The following is a 15,533-nucleotide window of genomic DNA, read 5'->3' on the forward strand; positions in this document are numbered from 1 at the left end:
GGCCTGGCTATCAAGTTTTGTGCACTTTGCCCCAAATTATCTAGGTCACTTGGATAAGTCACAAAGTGCCAGATTTTTAAAAGTATTTCAGAGTATTTGGACTGCAGTTTTCAAAGGTCATCTCTTAGCTGCATCTCGCAGGTGTCCACCAGCAGTGTGGAAGTCTGCTTTTGAAAATCACAGGTTAAATTCTCCCCAGCATTCTAAAATGGAAATAGCAGTCCTTCCTTCATCCAGGTAGTTTGCTTATCAGCCAACAACTGCTGTTACGGATGAGCAGTGAGCAGCATGAGGAGGGGGCAGTGAGCAGAGTGGCTCCCCAATGAATTGTACCTTTTTCTTAACGTTTTCTCTATGCATAAAATATAATTAAGAGTGAGTAAGAACCAGCAAAGACTGTTTTCTCATCCATATTCTGTTCTCATCGGGTCTGTCCAAGGCACACAGCTGGACCCATGTGTGGGGCATGTGCAGTTTCCCAGGACTGGGTATTATTAAAGATATCAAGAGATCAGGAGTGGAAACAGGGTCTGCCAAGGGATGGGGGCCATTTCAAAGAAAGTGGTACTAGAAATGTTCCCCCAGTTTGTGGTGATTCTTAAAGCAAATAACATTAAAAAAAAAAAAAAAAAAACACCTATTCGTTGTACCTAAGTTACTTGAATAGAATTAATTTAGTACCAAGTTATCATAACGGTGGATTTATGGACCTCTCCATAAAAAGGAAAAATGGAAAGTACATCTGTTTTTAATTTTTGCTTCAGGTAATTGCCATGATCAAAGGTCTGCAAGTGTTGATGGGCCGGATGGAGAGTGTCTTTAACCAAGCCATCCGCAACACCATCTATGCGGCCCTGCAGGACTTTGCCCAGGTGACCCTGCGAGAGCCGCTCAGGCAGGCAGTCAGGAAGAAGAAGAACGTCCTGATCAGGTTGGTCTCTCTTGAATGTAATGCAAAGCCAGTGTATGTATTTGTGTAATGCATTTGTACTATATGCATAGGGGCCCTGCAGACATCTTAATATTATACAACCAGCCAACATACCTTGGCCAGCAACTCGTTTCATGGTCAGTTTTGAACATGACTCCCCCCAACACAACTTTGTGTCTCCCCACCTCATATACTCCCCACCCCATATGTGCACAGCAGTCAATATTTTCACCTTGCAGTAAAATCAAGTTTAAGCACTAATTTCCATCTCCCTGCCTATTTCAGTGTTCTGCAAGCAATTCGGAAGACGATTTGTGACTGGGAGGGAGGTCGAGAGCCACCAAATGATCCTTGCCTGAGAGGTGAGAAGGATCCTAAAGGTGGATTTGATATTAAAGTCCCACGAAGAGCAGTAGGACCATCAAGTACGCAGGTATGTAAATCTGTATCTCCTGAGTAAGGAATTAATGGCCTTACAGCCATGTAGGAGTCTCCCATCCCGTGGGTTGGCAGCTGTTTCTGTGGGCTTTTTTAGTAATGTCTTAGAATATTGTAACTCAGTAACATCATAACTTGTAACATCAATAACTCACATGCTATGTGTTAAATGTTGCCTTGATGCCTAGTTTGTTCCCAAAGCCTCCTTTTTTTAGGTTTATGATTATTTCTAGTTCAGAATGATGGTGGCCTATAGGGCTGAGAGAGTAGAGTAGAAGCCAGCCGGGAGAAGTGTTATTTTTTGCTGCAGAGCACCATGGCGGTGTGTGGTGGTATCTCACAGGAGAGCAGTAACTACATGTTAACTTCCTTCCAAAGCTCTACATGGTGCGGACCATGCTGGAGTCCCTCATAGCAGACAAGAGTGGCTCAAAGAAGACTCTGAGGAGCAGCTTGGATGGACCGATAGTCTTGGCCATTGAGGAGTTCCACAAGCAGTCCTTCTTCTTCACCCACCTTCTCAACATCAGTGGTGAGGCTACGGCATGGGGAGGCTTGAAACCAAGTTTTGCACACTTAGACAAGCAAAGTATCTTTGCTCTGTATTCACCTATGCAGAAGATTTTCCTTGATTTTTTCCCAAATGTTCTACTTCTGCCTGGTACAGGCTTGCTTCTAGGTGGTAATCATTATGTGAACGGGAATGAGTCAGCAATAGCAAAAGAGACTTAAATTGTAGTTTAGTTTCTAGGAGTGGAGTTTTCTTTCCATCCTAGCCAAGCTTCTGAGCCACTGGGCGCAGAAGAAATCTTCCAAAGTGATTTTGAGACATTGAAATTTTCTTCCTGGAGCTCTAGAGCAAAAGGAACGATGCCTTCTTTCCTCTTCCATTACAGAGTGCTTGGACAGCACAGACAGAGTCTTTGTTTAAAAGCAGAGGCATCTCAGAAAGCAGTTTCATGCCCCAAACCAGTCCAATATGATGCCACTGGAACCGCCTCTTGTGCTTTTCCCTCTCTGCCATCCCTAGGGAGTAACTTTGGTGCCCTCCCACCGGGGGGATCTCCTCTGTGTTTCAGAAGCGCTGCAGCAGTGCTGCGACCTATCCCAGCTGTGGTTCCGGGAGTTCTTCCTGGAGCTGACCATGGGCCGCCGCATCCAGTTCCCCATCGAAATGTCCATGCCTTGGATCCTCACGGACCATATTCTGGAAACCAAAGAGCCCTCCATGATGGAGTAAGAGATGATGGGCTGTGGTGGGTCTGTGCATTCACTCAGGCTTGCGATTTTGTTTTGGAGAAGGATAGGCTGGTGGTGAGCAGTCTCTTTGACAAGGAAGGAAAAAACCAAACTATTTCTTGCCTTGCTGTCACGTGAGTGTGTACTGTGTGAATAACTCATTAGCAAATGCACACTGGCTGCTTCCTGACACTGGCACTTGCTTATGCATCATAAACCAGCAATTGGCAACTGCTGTATTAGGATCAGCACACAACTCGGTGATAGTCATCTGCATGCAGCAGCCAGACAGCATGTGCAACCAAATGGATGTGGGCCCTGGCTGAAGCACTTAAGCACTTTTTTTTTTTACAAGTGATAAATGATCAGAAGTATTGCTGTTATGCAAGTACAATTATGTTCATAATAATATTCCTCATTAGGAAAGCTTTGTTTACCATTTCATAACCACCATGAGGGCACTCTGTAGAGTGAGCACAGGACAACATTTTTTAACGGCAGAAAGGGAGCAAGTGTTAATTGAACAAGTCACAGTTAGGACACATCCAGGTCTGTTCTTGCTGCTTCCAACAACTCGGACAGAGAGAGTGAGGTGGGGAGATTTGAGGGACTGGAGTGAGTGGAGGTGAAAGGAGTGATGTCAGAAAAAAGCCAGTTCTTGCATCGAGTCGCTGCTGTTTTTGCTGATATTCTCCAAGGCAGGATCTGTCTTCTTGCCCTCAGGTATGTACTGTACCCCTTGGACCTCTATAATGACAGCGCATACTATGCCTTGACCAAGTTCAAAAAGCAGTTCCTGTATGATGAAATTGAAGCTGAAGTAAGTCATTTTCATCTTTATTGTATAGAAGGAACTCACTGGGGTCACATTGCCCTGTTTGACAGCCCAGCCCAGCAGTGCAGTGAAATAGTTGTAGGCATCTCCTGAAAAATATATCCCATGAGAATGAGAAGTTTTCAAAAGATCAGAATATTCTGAGAGCTGACATGCTCTGCTGATTAAGGGCTTCAGCTCAGCAGTGCCCATGGGGACCAGTGGAAGCCAAATGCTGTTAAATACTGGGAGCCTGGAAGAGTCTGTCTGATGGGCAGAAGGTTATGAGGCATCAAAGGAAAATGAGAACCCAGAGGTCCCTGCAAGAGAAGGGTGACTGGGGATGGGGGACTGGGCCCTCTAGGAACATTTAGAAACTATAGGACAGAAACATAACTGCAAATTTCTGCTTATGTTTAGCATGTGAGATCTGCAGTGTGGTTTTTAGATAGTCTGACATACATGAGTGTATTAAATTAGAGCTCTGTATTGCGTTGTATCGATCTTGCACGAGTAGGAAGGAGCTATTCTGTGTTAGTGACACCCTCACGATGTCTTGTTTTTTCTCCCTCAGGTGAATTTGTGCTTTGATCAATTTGTGTACAAGCTGGCAGATCAGATCTTTGCCTATTATAAAGCAATGGCTGGCAGGTAGGAGAACCTGACTGCTGCTGATGAGTGGTGATAGTGCTGCATCCAAGTCACTGTTAACCAAAAGGTTCCCCTCAGGGAGTAGCCGCTGTGGGTAGACATAACAAAACAGATCATCCTTTCCTCACAGAGCGTGCTATCCGTGTCACACCAGTGTAGATGGGAAAAATGAATTAATGGTGGCAAGGCAGACGTGGTTAAAAGTGAAATAAAAATAATTCGTATCGTATGTATCTATTTGAGTACAATTTGTGAGAGCAGCAGCAAAGTAAACCAAGCCTATTGAAGACATGTCCTTGCTTGACACTTGTAGCAGACAGATGAGTGGAAACCTCCCATCTCTAAGAAACAGGGATATGCACTTGTCCTCACCCTAGCAGAGCAGCAGGACTTGTAACAGCCAGAAGGATTCTCACTGTCTTAGGTCACACTTCAGACAGCTGCCTGCCTCCAGCTGGGGAGATAGGCCCTTCGTGACTTTTCCTTCTAACCACTGAAAGAACATGGATGAACTCTAATGAGAGTCCTCCTCTCATGTCCCCAAAGGTGAACCAAGTCTTCAATCTAACTCTGCCAGGAGTTTTGTCTCTAATCACATTTGGCCTTAGAGGAGAGCAATCACCGTCACCAGCAAACTGTTCCTACAGCAGACCTTCAAGGAGGGAGCATACCTGTGGGATAACCCCACTTCCTGGCACTAGTGATATCTTTCAGCACAATCTTTTATCTTTTTGGATGTTTAGCCATAAAAGCCAAGAACGATAGAGGCACGGCAGTCCCCAGGTAACAACTTCTGCTCTGCGATTTAGTTAGTAGTGTGTGGAAATTTTCTTGGCATTCAGAGCAAGTTGAAAAGAAGGGTGAAAACAACTCTGGAAAAGATCCACAGAGTAGCCAATTGTGCAAGTTTCCTTTTTCCTGACACTGTTTTCCTTTTTCAGTGTTTTATTGGACAAACGTTTCCGGGCCGAGTGTAAGAATTACGGGGTGATCATTCCATACCCACCATCCAACCGCTACGAGACACTGCTCAAGCAGAGGCACGTCCAGGTACACTGCAAGCAGTAGATTCTGGTATTCACAGCTCTTGGTCTATCATCCTTTTGTTGGCAGCTGGCATCCTAGTGCTGGGCTCAGTCGAGACCAGTGCTCTAATGTGAATGGTTGAACCTGCTTCTGACACACCACACTCAGGACATGGGGCCGGAGGGGGCAATTAATTAATTAAGTTATTATAATTAAGTTAAACTTCATGTTTCCATCCTTACTTTCCTAAGTAATAGTAAACCCAACAGAGTATTGTACTGTATGTATTGTATGTATTACCATTTTCACATTTAAGCAGCATTGGATATTTGGCTTTAACTTTTGTCTATTAAAAAACAATCAAAACACCAAAACAACTTTTCCCCATCTGTATATAACACACAAATATTTTCTCGTCTTTTCCCAGTTGCTGGGTAGGTCAATCGACCTGAACAGGCTCATAACCCAGCGTATCTCAGCAGCGATGTACAAATCATTAGACCAGGCCATTAGCCGCTTCGAGAGTGAGGACCTGACATCCATAGTGGTAAGAACTGTTCCTGACAGAGAATAAGTATTGAGAATAATACACTGCTATGAATACAGAGTCAGCTGTCTTCTGCCAGAAGTCCCACCTACAGTAGGTTTCAGCCAGACGTGCATTCTCCTTTATGGTGTTGAGTCTCTACTATTTCTACTTATGAAGCCTTAATTGCGTTATTGTTGGACCGTATCTGTGTAAGTCATAAGGTAACAGTCAGCAGTTAAATTTTGCAGACGTTGTAGAATAGAGTCCTGTGATCTGGGAGCGGGAAATCTTGACTGTAATTCCCTCTGTTGGATGCAGGTAACTGAGATCGCTTACGTGTGTACAGGATTTGCTGCCTTTGATACTTTACAGGAACATCACAGTCAAGTAGTGTAAAATTACCAGTTTCCACCTCCGAAGGATTCTGATGTGAAAGCCAGCCAGCACTCAGCGGGGAACAAATTATTTTTTCTGCCTGCAAGTTTAGGAGATACTGGACCAGGAGCCCCTTGAGTAGAAGTGCAATTGGCCTCGGCCACTGAGTTAAATTGATGTCTTTTGCATTTGCTACATCCTCACCTGGGAAGTTGTGTGCAGGGTGTGGATATAGAATCATCCCCTTGGCAATTAAATCAGCTGTTTCTGTTGTCATCTTGGTAACACTTTTGCATCTGCCACTGCTGTATGTGCTGCAGGAGCTGGAGTGGCTGTTGGAAATAAATCGCCTGACTCACAGGTTGCTGTGCAAGCACATGACTTTGGACAGCTTTGATGCCATGTTCCGGGAGGCCAACCACAACGTCTCCGCACCCTACGGGCGCATCACCCTGCATGTCTTCTGGGAGCTCAACTTTGACTTTCTACCCAACTACTGCTACAATGGATCTACCAACAGGTGAGGAGGAAAAGCAGGGCAGGGGGCACCTGGAGACCCTGTGTTTCTTTCCAAAAAGTCACACCTGCCACATAAAATTCACGTGCATTGCAGTGAGGTTTTCATTCCAAATGAAATGCAGCAGCAATAGAAAAAGTTAAAGCCCACCAGCTCCTGCTGGCCTTGAAAGCTCTAGTAACAAATTTGAGCAACAAAGTTGTACAGAGACTGCAAGCAACTGAGGTAGTTTGGTTTAGAGGGCTGTGACTCCACAGCAGAACTGTGGCAGCTTCTCAAAAAAAAAAAAAAAAAGGGCAACACCATCTTTGTAGTGTGTTAAACCAATGTGTTTTACATCCGTGATAGATTGGAGCTCATTCATGTAGCTCAGGTACTGCAGTTCATCCCGGACTGCGCAGTGTCTGCACTGACCGTGGTTAACCAGGCACTGACCGCTTTCCTCCCCGTCTCCCGTGCCCACCACAGGTTTGTGAGGACGGCAATCCCCTTCACACAGGAACCCCAGCGGGACAAACCAGCCAACGTTCAACCCTATTACCTCTATGGATCCAAGGTCAGTAAATGAGCCACAGCAGCCAGCAGGGGTGGATGTTGGAATCCTTTATTTAGGAAGAAAGCAATGCAAGAACTAGTTCATTAACAGTGTGGTGGATGCAAATGTACTGGGTCACATTGCCGTGTGAAACCAAAAAGCCATGCAAGAAGCAGCTTCACTGTGCTTTTTGCTATTGCTTTCCCATATTTTTCTCTGTAACATGCCTGTGTTAGGGGGAACTGACACTGCTCTGTGCTCATTGGTGCCAAGACCAAGTCACATCCATCTAAATGCAGAGAGAGGAGAGCGAGTTGGAGCTCCAGAGCAGTGCTGCTCCCTGAGGAAGGTGTTACTTCAGGAATCCTGTTAGTAGTTCAAAAAGGGAATTACTAAAATACTTCTGTGCAAATGTAGACTACTTAATACTGACAAAAAGCTCTTTTGTCAGGCCATGATTACTGTTTATACAAGCATTATGAGGGCTTGGGGGGTGATGCTAATGGAGAATCACTCAAGCATGAAACTACTGGAGTGGGGTTTATTTCTTGTGTACATTGGTTGATGATTTTGAAGTGAATCTACAGTACTGATGCAGATTAGATAATGACACTACAGTCAGCCTAGCCTGGCTGTTTCCAGAAAGCTGACTTGGTTTCCTTTTAAAAACTGCTTTGTAAATGAGAATATTTTTGTCACTTGACAAAAACCTTTCTCCCTGCGGCTAATATATCCCACTTCATGTTCTGCCCTGGGACAAACAGCCCCTGTGGACACACAGATGCTCGTGTTGGCAAGAGCTGGGGAAGAGCAGCACGAACCAAACTTCTAAGCAGAGCCTCCCTTTTGCTCTCACTGAAGGCCGTGTTGCGGCAAGATGGCCCTCCTGTCATCGCTGTTCTTGTAGGGGAAGAAGCAGCGGGGGGAACTATATGGGCTCTCCCTCATGAAACTGGAGCTCCTCATTAGCACAGTGGTCATGGGCACTTCCAGAAGCTCTTCTTTCAGTCCGTCGCTCGAGGGACCATCCAGCGAGCTGCTGCCTTCGCCCACTTCTTCTGAGCTGCCATCAGGCTCCTTCAGCCTGGAAGCCCCGCGGCACCGTGCCGACCAGAACTGCAGGCAGCCGTAGGCCAAGAGGGCTATGAAGCAGAGCAGCAGCAGGCTGCTCACCATCCACATGGAGGTGGTGGGCTCGTGCTTCGAGCCGCCGAAAAGCAGGGGGGGTTGGTCCAGGGTGTGGAACGTGGTGCAGTGGTTGCTGGAGGGGTAGGAGTTCTTGCACGTGATGCAGAGGACGTAGATGGTAGAGGGCGTGAGTCGGTGGAGGACGAGGGAGCTGAGGGAGTGGGGAACTCGCTCCTCACGGTGGAAGTTTTGGCGTAAATAGCCGGCGAAGACGCTGTTCCAGTTGGGGCGGTACATGACGTGGTAGTAATTCTCCGGACAAGGGTTGTTTGTGGCCCAGGAGACTGTGGCACTGGTGTAAGTGATGTTGTGCACTTCGATGTTCATTGTGCCCCTGAAACCAGAAGCAGGGAGAGGCTGAGTTCCCCAACGCGTGTACGGGCTTAAAGGCCACTGACATCAGTGAAGTTTTTCCGCCAGCTTTATTGGCCCTTGTATTGGACTCATATGGGCTTCAGGAGAATTACCCTTGCTTTTTGTAAATGACTAGAATGTACAGCCTATCAGATAAGTCATGAATGTCTCTGCACTATTTTTTGTTTGCTTTGCAAATATTTGTCACTAAAAAAAAATGCGTTTTGAGAACTGTTAAGCGCCCTAGGTGTTCTCTGATAGACAGAAAGCTTCCTCACAACTGTCTTTAGACTTTTCAGCAAACTTTTAGAAATTGAGTAACTCAGGTGACTGCTTTGAAACCTCCCCATTTTGCTGTAGACTCCTATGCTCACAGGGAGGTTGTGGAAATTAAACTCAACGTGTTGAGGCACCTGCCACACTCAATATTTTCGCTTCTAATCCTGCTGCTTCCATGACTTCCATGCTCATGGCTGTTACTGCCTTTTCTCTCAGTCACCACAACCTCTCTTCCTTGAATGTAGAAAATGTCACATCCCCCTTTGCGGCTGCAAAGAGAAAGCGACTGTAGGAACTGAGCTGCCCAGAATGTAGGAGGGAGCTCTCTCTACTGACAGGAGAGAATTCCTGACAAGCTTAGATTAGATGCTAGATTTTAGGTGGCTAAAATTACCAAATTTGAATTCTGCCAGTGCCCAGACTACTCTATCATCCTGCTGCTTCTTGGAGAAAAAAAAAATTAAAAAAAACCACCTGGGACATAGGGCATACTTTATGCTCTAGTTAGATTTTGTACAAATCTCTTCTTTGCGACTGGTTATCTATATAGAAAGCTTTTTTGCTTCCATTGCCATGGAATAGAAAGGATACTGCAAGTGTGATTAGCATAAACTGATTACTAGGCTAGCTCCAGTTTGCCTTGTGGAGTTTCCAATAGAAATCTTGATTTTTACACCTAAACGTCACATGGAAAAGCTGCATGATTAAATAACCGTTTTAAGCTGTTGCTGCACTTTGCATACCTAACTTGTTGCTTAATAAAGTCTTTCTGTTCCTACAGCATCTCACACTGTGTAATATCAGGATCTGAAGTGTGAGATCTAGAGTCTGGTGAAATATAATATCAGTGTCTTTAAGGAAGCACAAATGTATGAATAGCAATTAAATAGCTCTCCCCCGGATAAAAGACTTCAACCACTAACAAATTACTGTTTAACAGCAGCCACAAAGCGGTACATTGCTCCTTCAGGTCACCGAAGTGCCCTCTGAGCCTTGTCGCAGGGTTCTCTCTCCCAGCCAGCCGAGCACCCCAAGCAGGAGCTGCATGCAATAGAGCTGATTTCTTTTTTCTTTCTTTTCTTCCTCTCCCCCTTAATAGAACTAACTTTCCCTTAATTCACTCCAGAAGCAGCTCATCTTAATGACTGTTTTAAGCATTCTTAGGAGCAGAGCAGGAAAGCACAGCACCTGTCCCTGGGCACTCCCGGCGCCACGGGCAGCAGCTTACCTCCCCTGGCGGGTCCGCAGCGGCCCCTCGGTGCTGGTGAGCAGCGTGGCACCTTCCCCTCTTCCCACCTTCCCCTCTTCCCACCGCCGGGTCCCTCCTGCCTCCTCTAAATCCCTTCCCCGCGTGCTGCCTCGTATTATACCCATCTCGGGCTCCGTCACCTCTCACCATAGCAACCAATAGGAAAGGATGGGCAGGCGTCTTCCAATGATTTGGGAACGTTATCCCTAAAAGCTTTTGCCTGAGAAAAGTGTGTCTCTGAGGCAGAAAAACAAGACAAGTAGTTTTGTTTTCTGTTTGGTTTTGTGTTTTTTTTTTTCTTTCCTCTCCACCTGCAGCCCCGCAGTGAGAACGCTGCAGCCCTGCTCCAGAGCCACTGCCCCCCAGCAGGGCCTGGGGTCAGAGCCACAGTGACACGGGGCATGAAATCCAGCTCCTCGCCTTCTGGTAGGTTATTATTACCTACTGATAGTTTGTCACCGAGGGGCTTTGTTTTTAATGCTATTTCTTGCACATTTGAACTGCTGTTTTAAGCCAAAGCTAGTGAGCAGTAGGTTTTCCGCCCTGATGCTGCAGCAGTACAAGTTCACTTCTTAATTTTAATCCAAGCTGTGTGGTAGGAGCAGCAACTGGATTTTCCAAGACCTTGATCCCTGCTGAACTCCTGTGGGATTAAGACAGGCTCTTCTTCAAATGCCCCTGCCTTACAGGAGACTCGGGGATGTCCCATCAGCGAAGTGAGAGGGCAGGAGGGAGAGAGAAAGTCAGAGCCAGCAGGGTTTGGGGGAGCAGCCTGAGCCTGTGGCCAGGAGGGGACAGGCTGGGGACAGATGTGGCAGCAGGGCTAGTAAGGAGGGGCTCTCAAGAAGTGACGCACTGCTCTCTGAAGCCAAAATGTATTGCAGAGGGAAACTTTTCCAAAAGAAATGTTGATTCTGGGTCTGGAGTAATTAGTTCCACATCCTTACTAAGGTGTTTGCAGTGTTTCAAAGATCTTCCAAAATGGATTAATGAGGAAATGATGCGGACTGGATCAGGAGGGGCTGTTAGAAGCCTGGGCAGTATGTGTGACCCTTGCTTTTCATTGATGCTTTGCAGTTCTGGGTGTTTTGTCCTCCAGACCCTGACATATTTTCTTCTGTCTCTGAGTGAGTTGCAGCTGCCAGAGAGCTGAAAACTGGAATTAAAGATGAAAATAATTATGGGTAGGGATGGAAATGGAAGTGCTCCCAGGTGGCTTCCTGCCTTTTATGTCACTTGGTCCTCCTTGCAGAATCAGGGGGAGACTTCTTAGCTGCTCCCATGCTGTAAGTAAAGTACATCCTTGCCTGCAGGGAGAGAGCTGAGGATGCAAACCCTTGCTTGAAAAGGTGGCATACACCATGTGACGGTATTTTCATAGGAGAAGTGCTTCCCTACTGCAGCTGGGCTGTTGAGCTTATTGATGTTCACAGTCGCTTCAAAATTAAATTTCAGTTGTTCACAAATCACATGTTAACAGGAAGAAAGGAAACCAAGGAAAACAGGAATAGTTGGATTAGGTCAGCAAAGGGTCCTGCTAATCTTTCTCCATGCAGCGATTCACCGCTACCTCAAAGGGAACCACACCAAAGCTTTCAGTGGTGTTGGCATTGCCTGCTCCCAAAGTCAAGCTGGCACCAGTTTACATTGGTGATGAGCTTGAAATTCTCATTTCCCAGGACAAAAACCCACCAAAACCATGCCAGTGCTTTAGCACTGGTGTTCCCTACTACCCAAATAACACCTGCTGGTGTCCCCGGCTGTCCCTGCCTGCCAGCACTCCCTGCAGGATGCAAACCACGGGTGTGCTCAAGTGACCGACAGAAAGTGAGCCATCCTCTGTCATTCAGCCACTTAGAAAATGCAGCAGCTGTTCAAGTGTCCTACAAAGAAGCTGTAAAATCACCAGCAACCCACTTCTTACTGCTCATTAACCACTTAGCTCTGTAAATGCTCTAGATTGGGCTTAATTCATGTATTTTGATGAACGCTTCTGTTTTGGCACTTCTGGGCCCAGGGTCACACCAGAGTCACTGAAGATCACTGCTCCCCCCCGGGGCTGAATTTGCCCCTGCATTTTTAGGAACATGCAGGCAGATGTAACCTGCAGGGCAGTGCGTGCTGCTGGCACTTGTACAAATAGCCACGGCGTGCGAGTGGGATGGAGTGGCTCTATTTTCTGCTGCCAGGGCTGCAGCAGTGGCACAAAGGCGTTACGGGGCTGTGCTTGCTGCAGGTGGTGTTGGCGGCAGGGGCTGCTGAGCCCCTCCAACAGACTGCACGTGCTGTGCTGCCTGTCCTGCCATGGCCAGCAGCTCAATGTAAATCATAGCTCTGTGTGTGTGTGTGAGTAGCAATCGGCAGCCAGCGTAGCAAGGCATTATACTGAGGCACAGAAAATGCGCACAGTTCATACTCCTTCTTTTGTCTCTAAATCTATTTCTCTTTGGCTAGTTCTTTATTTTTTTCCGAGGAGCTTCTGGCACAAGCACTATCATCTGTTCTCTCTCTGTCCAATCTGTTTTATCAGATAAAATTCTCCCTGCCTTCCCTCAGGTGAGCTCAGACAGTTCTGGGTGATAGCCAACAATGAGCTCGAAGATGTGGAAATGACACTGAGTTCTTGTTTCCCTTCGTTTGCTGCTGGCTCTGGTGTTCAGAGCTCTGGGGCATTCCTAACAGCCTCACTAGCTCCCAAAGCAATGTGGGACCTTTCCTACATGCTCCCATGCTTTCCTCTCATGTCCCAAGAGACCTGGGACACCGGGAGCTTTGCCCAATGCTGCAAATCCCAACCTGCCTGCACGCCCAGCCTCCCGGCCCCCAAACCTGCCCGTTTGGCCCCAAACCAAAGGTGGGGCAAACCTCTTTGGTGTCCTCAGTGGCTGTTGTTCCTGTGGACAGCAAAACCTCCCAACAGTCTGTGAGATTGGGGCTTTGCTCCTGCTCTCTGAGGGGGTGGCAGCAGCCACCCAGCACGGGGGAGTGAGCCGTGCTGCACAACCACCTTGTATGTTCAGCTGGTTTGTCTTAAAATACACCCTGGTGTCATTTTTTGCATCCTACAGTCTTTTACCCAAGCTGTGTATCTCACCCTTAAATGGAGTTATATTTTAATTGTTCACAGGGTATTATTATTAGATGCAAGCTTGCTGCTGATGCACTGTGTGGCTCTGCGGAGAGCTCAACAAACCTACCTCATCTCACAGACAGGCGGGGATGAATCATCCTGCTCGTCTGCAGCCAGTGCACATCCCAAAATGATCCTCTCCTCATCAAGCCTATTGCTGGGACCCCCACTTGAAGGAAAATTCAGCTTCAAAGCTGCTCTCCAGCCCCATTATCCCGCTGCTAGGCAGGAGGCTGCATGGCAGCACCAGGCGCTCCCTGCCCGTGCAGCAAAATGTCAGCCCCATTACAGGGAAAATGTGACCGGTTCCTCCACGACCGCGTACCGGTCACATCCCAGCTCAGGGAACATTGCACGTGCGGAGCACCATCTGTGGAGCAGAAAAGGGGCTTCCAGAAGTGCGCATGGATTCACGAGCCCACTGCAATGGGGATATTTATCTCCCCATAGTCTGTGTGTGTTACCTGCAGGGGCTGTGCTGGGGCCGTAGCCGTGACCCTGCGTGGGGGTGCCAGGCCTTGGGCACTTGTTCCGGGCTGGGCGTCACCTGGTGGTTAAACAAGCATGCTTCTCAAAACATATTGCTGTTTTCCACTCGTACCAGCGTGTGTATCTTGTGGCTTCGGATCAAGCTCTAACAGACAGATTTTTACAGTCTTGGTTATCTAAGGATGCGGGTAGAAGCCTAAGCAGGACATTCAAGAGCAGTTCTCTTAACAGGAGTTGGCACTGAAGGAGCTCTGAAAGTAGGCTTCTATCTGCCTAAATCTATTTTAAACTCTGGCCCTTAGTTATTCATGAGACGGGAGAGAAAGTTCATTCACGTTGTGAACGAATGCAAAGCAGAGCCTACAAGGTAGCCTTTCTGTACCTAAAAGTATTGATGCACAGGATAGAGTTAAAGGGTTTTGGTTTTTATCTACCAGGGCCAGGAGGTGAAGTTCTGTTTCACAAAAGGTAGGAAACTCTCTAACTTTGTCTTCTTTCTGCTAGCTATTTCAAAGACTGCCTGTGAATCATAGCAGGTGATACATCCCTGGACCAAAGCAACAGGGCTGTAGCAAAATGAGGAACAATTAATTAATTGATTAAAGCAACTGCCAAGTCTATGAAAGTGCCATCAGTGCATCAGTCAGCAGAAATTCTGTATCTGCAAGCAAAAGAAAACACTTTTCTGGTGCTTAGCAAATGACTCCCGTTTGTAACTCGTTAGGCGTGCGAAGTGTAAGTCCCGAGGAAGTGAGCAAGAAGTGGAGGACGAGCTGGGTCTGCGATGGCTGTGGGATGCCAGCTCCCTGCTGCGTGAGGATGCAGCGCGCCTCCAGCATGCCGTGCTCATGCGAGAAGCACAATCAGCCTTGCACAGCACGCTTGGGATACAATTTAGTTTGTTTCCTTATTTTTGTTTAAGACCTTTCAGTGTACGTGAGCTGGGGGTATCCGTGTTTTGCTGGAAGGGGCACTGCACGCCTGAGTCTTTTCAACCTCATGCTTGGTGCTGTTTACTGAAGCCGTGGTTGTTCCAGATAGCGTGGGGGAGGCTGCAGCCCTTCTCTGCTAGGGCTGAGTCACGGTGCCAACACTTCTCTTGCAGAGCCGGAGCTGAGCATGCAGTGCTTCAGCTAAAACTCATTTTCTTTTTTTTCCTTCTGATCACACGAGTGAATTAATTCCCACTTCTCTTTTCCTTACCCCAAATGGATCCAAAAAATGTTCTAATGACTAAAAATTGCAGTAATTCCCTGCTGCTATCATTCCAACATGGTACTGATAAATTACGCTCCTGGAAATCACCTCCTGTTTTCTGCTGCTGAAGATTTTCTGGGGGCCAGAGCCCCAAGGATGCTCCCTAGACAAGAATCAGATTCTTCCCCATTTGCTCAGTCACACGTGGATGTTTTAAGTACATGTAGGGCTCCACAGGATGCAGAAAGGATCATTTCTGTGTCTCTTCCAACTGCCCTTAGGCTCGGATGCCGGAGTTCCTACTTTTCTTAATATTTTTTATTTGAAGCAAGTGCCAATAGGAGGAAAAAAAAATCTATCTTGTTACCTGTGTATAATGCCTTCAGTTTTAGTACAGAAGAATTTGAGTTTGAAGAGGCAAAGGGCCAGTGAACTGAAATCTTTGACTGGGAATATATGGGAGAGTAAATTACCTGGGAAGTGAAAGCGGTGTTTGTTACACAGCAGGATAATAAACCTTGTGATGTGACAATTTGTTCAGACTCAAATATATTTGACTGCATGGAAAGAAAAGCAATCTCTGCATGCCACA

The 15,533-nt window shown here is 46.8% G+C and overlaps 2 protein-coding genes across 4 annotated transcripts in view; one reads left to right on the plus strand and one right to left on the minus strand.

The window, feature by feature from the left end:
• CYFIP2 (cytoplasmic FMR1 interacting protein 2) overlaps positions 1–15,533 on the plus strand; it is a 53,274-nt gene that overhangs the window by 22,123 nt on the left and 15,618 nt on the right. For both annotated transcript variants that reach the window (XM_040574022.1, XM_040574023.1), the window contains exons 14-23: positions 765–931; positions 1,217–1,364; positions 1,748–1,901; positions 2,449–2,605; positions 3,332–3,428; positions 3,997–4,073; positions 5,015–5,123; positions 5,527–5,646; positions 6,324–6,523; positions 6,989–7,076. In XM_040574022.1, coding sequence (XP_040429956.1) covers positions 765–931; positions 1,217–1,364; positions 1,748–1,901; positions 2,449–2,605; positions 3,332–3,428; positions 3,997–4,073; positions 5,015–5,123; positions 5,527–5,646; positions 6,324–6,523; positions 6,989–7,076 — 1,317 coding nt within the window. The remainder of the gene's footprint in view (positions 1–764; positions 932–1,216; positions 1,365–1,747; positions 1,902–2,448; positions 2,606–3,331; positions 3,429–3,996; positions 4,074–5,014; positions 5,124–5,526; positions 5,647–6,323; positions 6,524–6,988; positions 7,077–15,533) is intronic.
• FNDC9 (fibronectin type III domain containing 9) overlaps positions 7,085–15,533 on the minus strand; it is a 33,570-nt gene continuing 25,121 nt past the window's right edge. Inside the window, exons 1-2 of one of the 2 annotated variants that reach the window (XM_040574029.1) lie at positions 10,105–15,522; positions 7,085–8,577 (exon numbers count right to left, since the gene is read on the minus strand). In XM_040574029.1, coding sequence (XP_040429963.1) covers positions 7,908–8,577; positions 10,105–10,250 — 816 coding nt within the window. In that variant the 5' untranslated portion in view covers positions 10,251–15,522 and the 3' untranslated portion in view covers positions 7,085–7,907. Of the gene's footprint in view, positions 8,578–10,104; positions 15,523–15,533 lie in introns of those variants that run through there. The other variant, XM_040574030.1, reaches the window with a different exon arrangement.

The sequence above is a fragment of the Cygnus olor genome, chromosome 14 (assembly GCF_009769625.2).
Source record: "Cygnus olor isolate bCygOlo1 chromosome 14, bCygOlo1.pri.v2, whole genome shotgun sequence".
NCBI lineage: Eukaryota > Metazoa > Chordata > Aves > Anseriformes > Anatidae > Cygnus > Cygnus olor.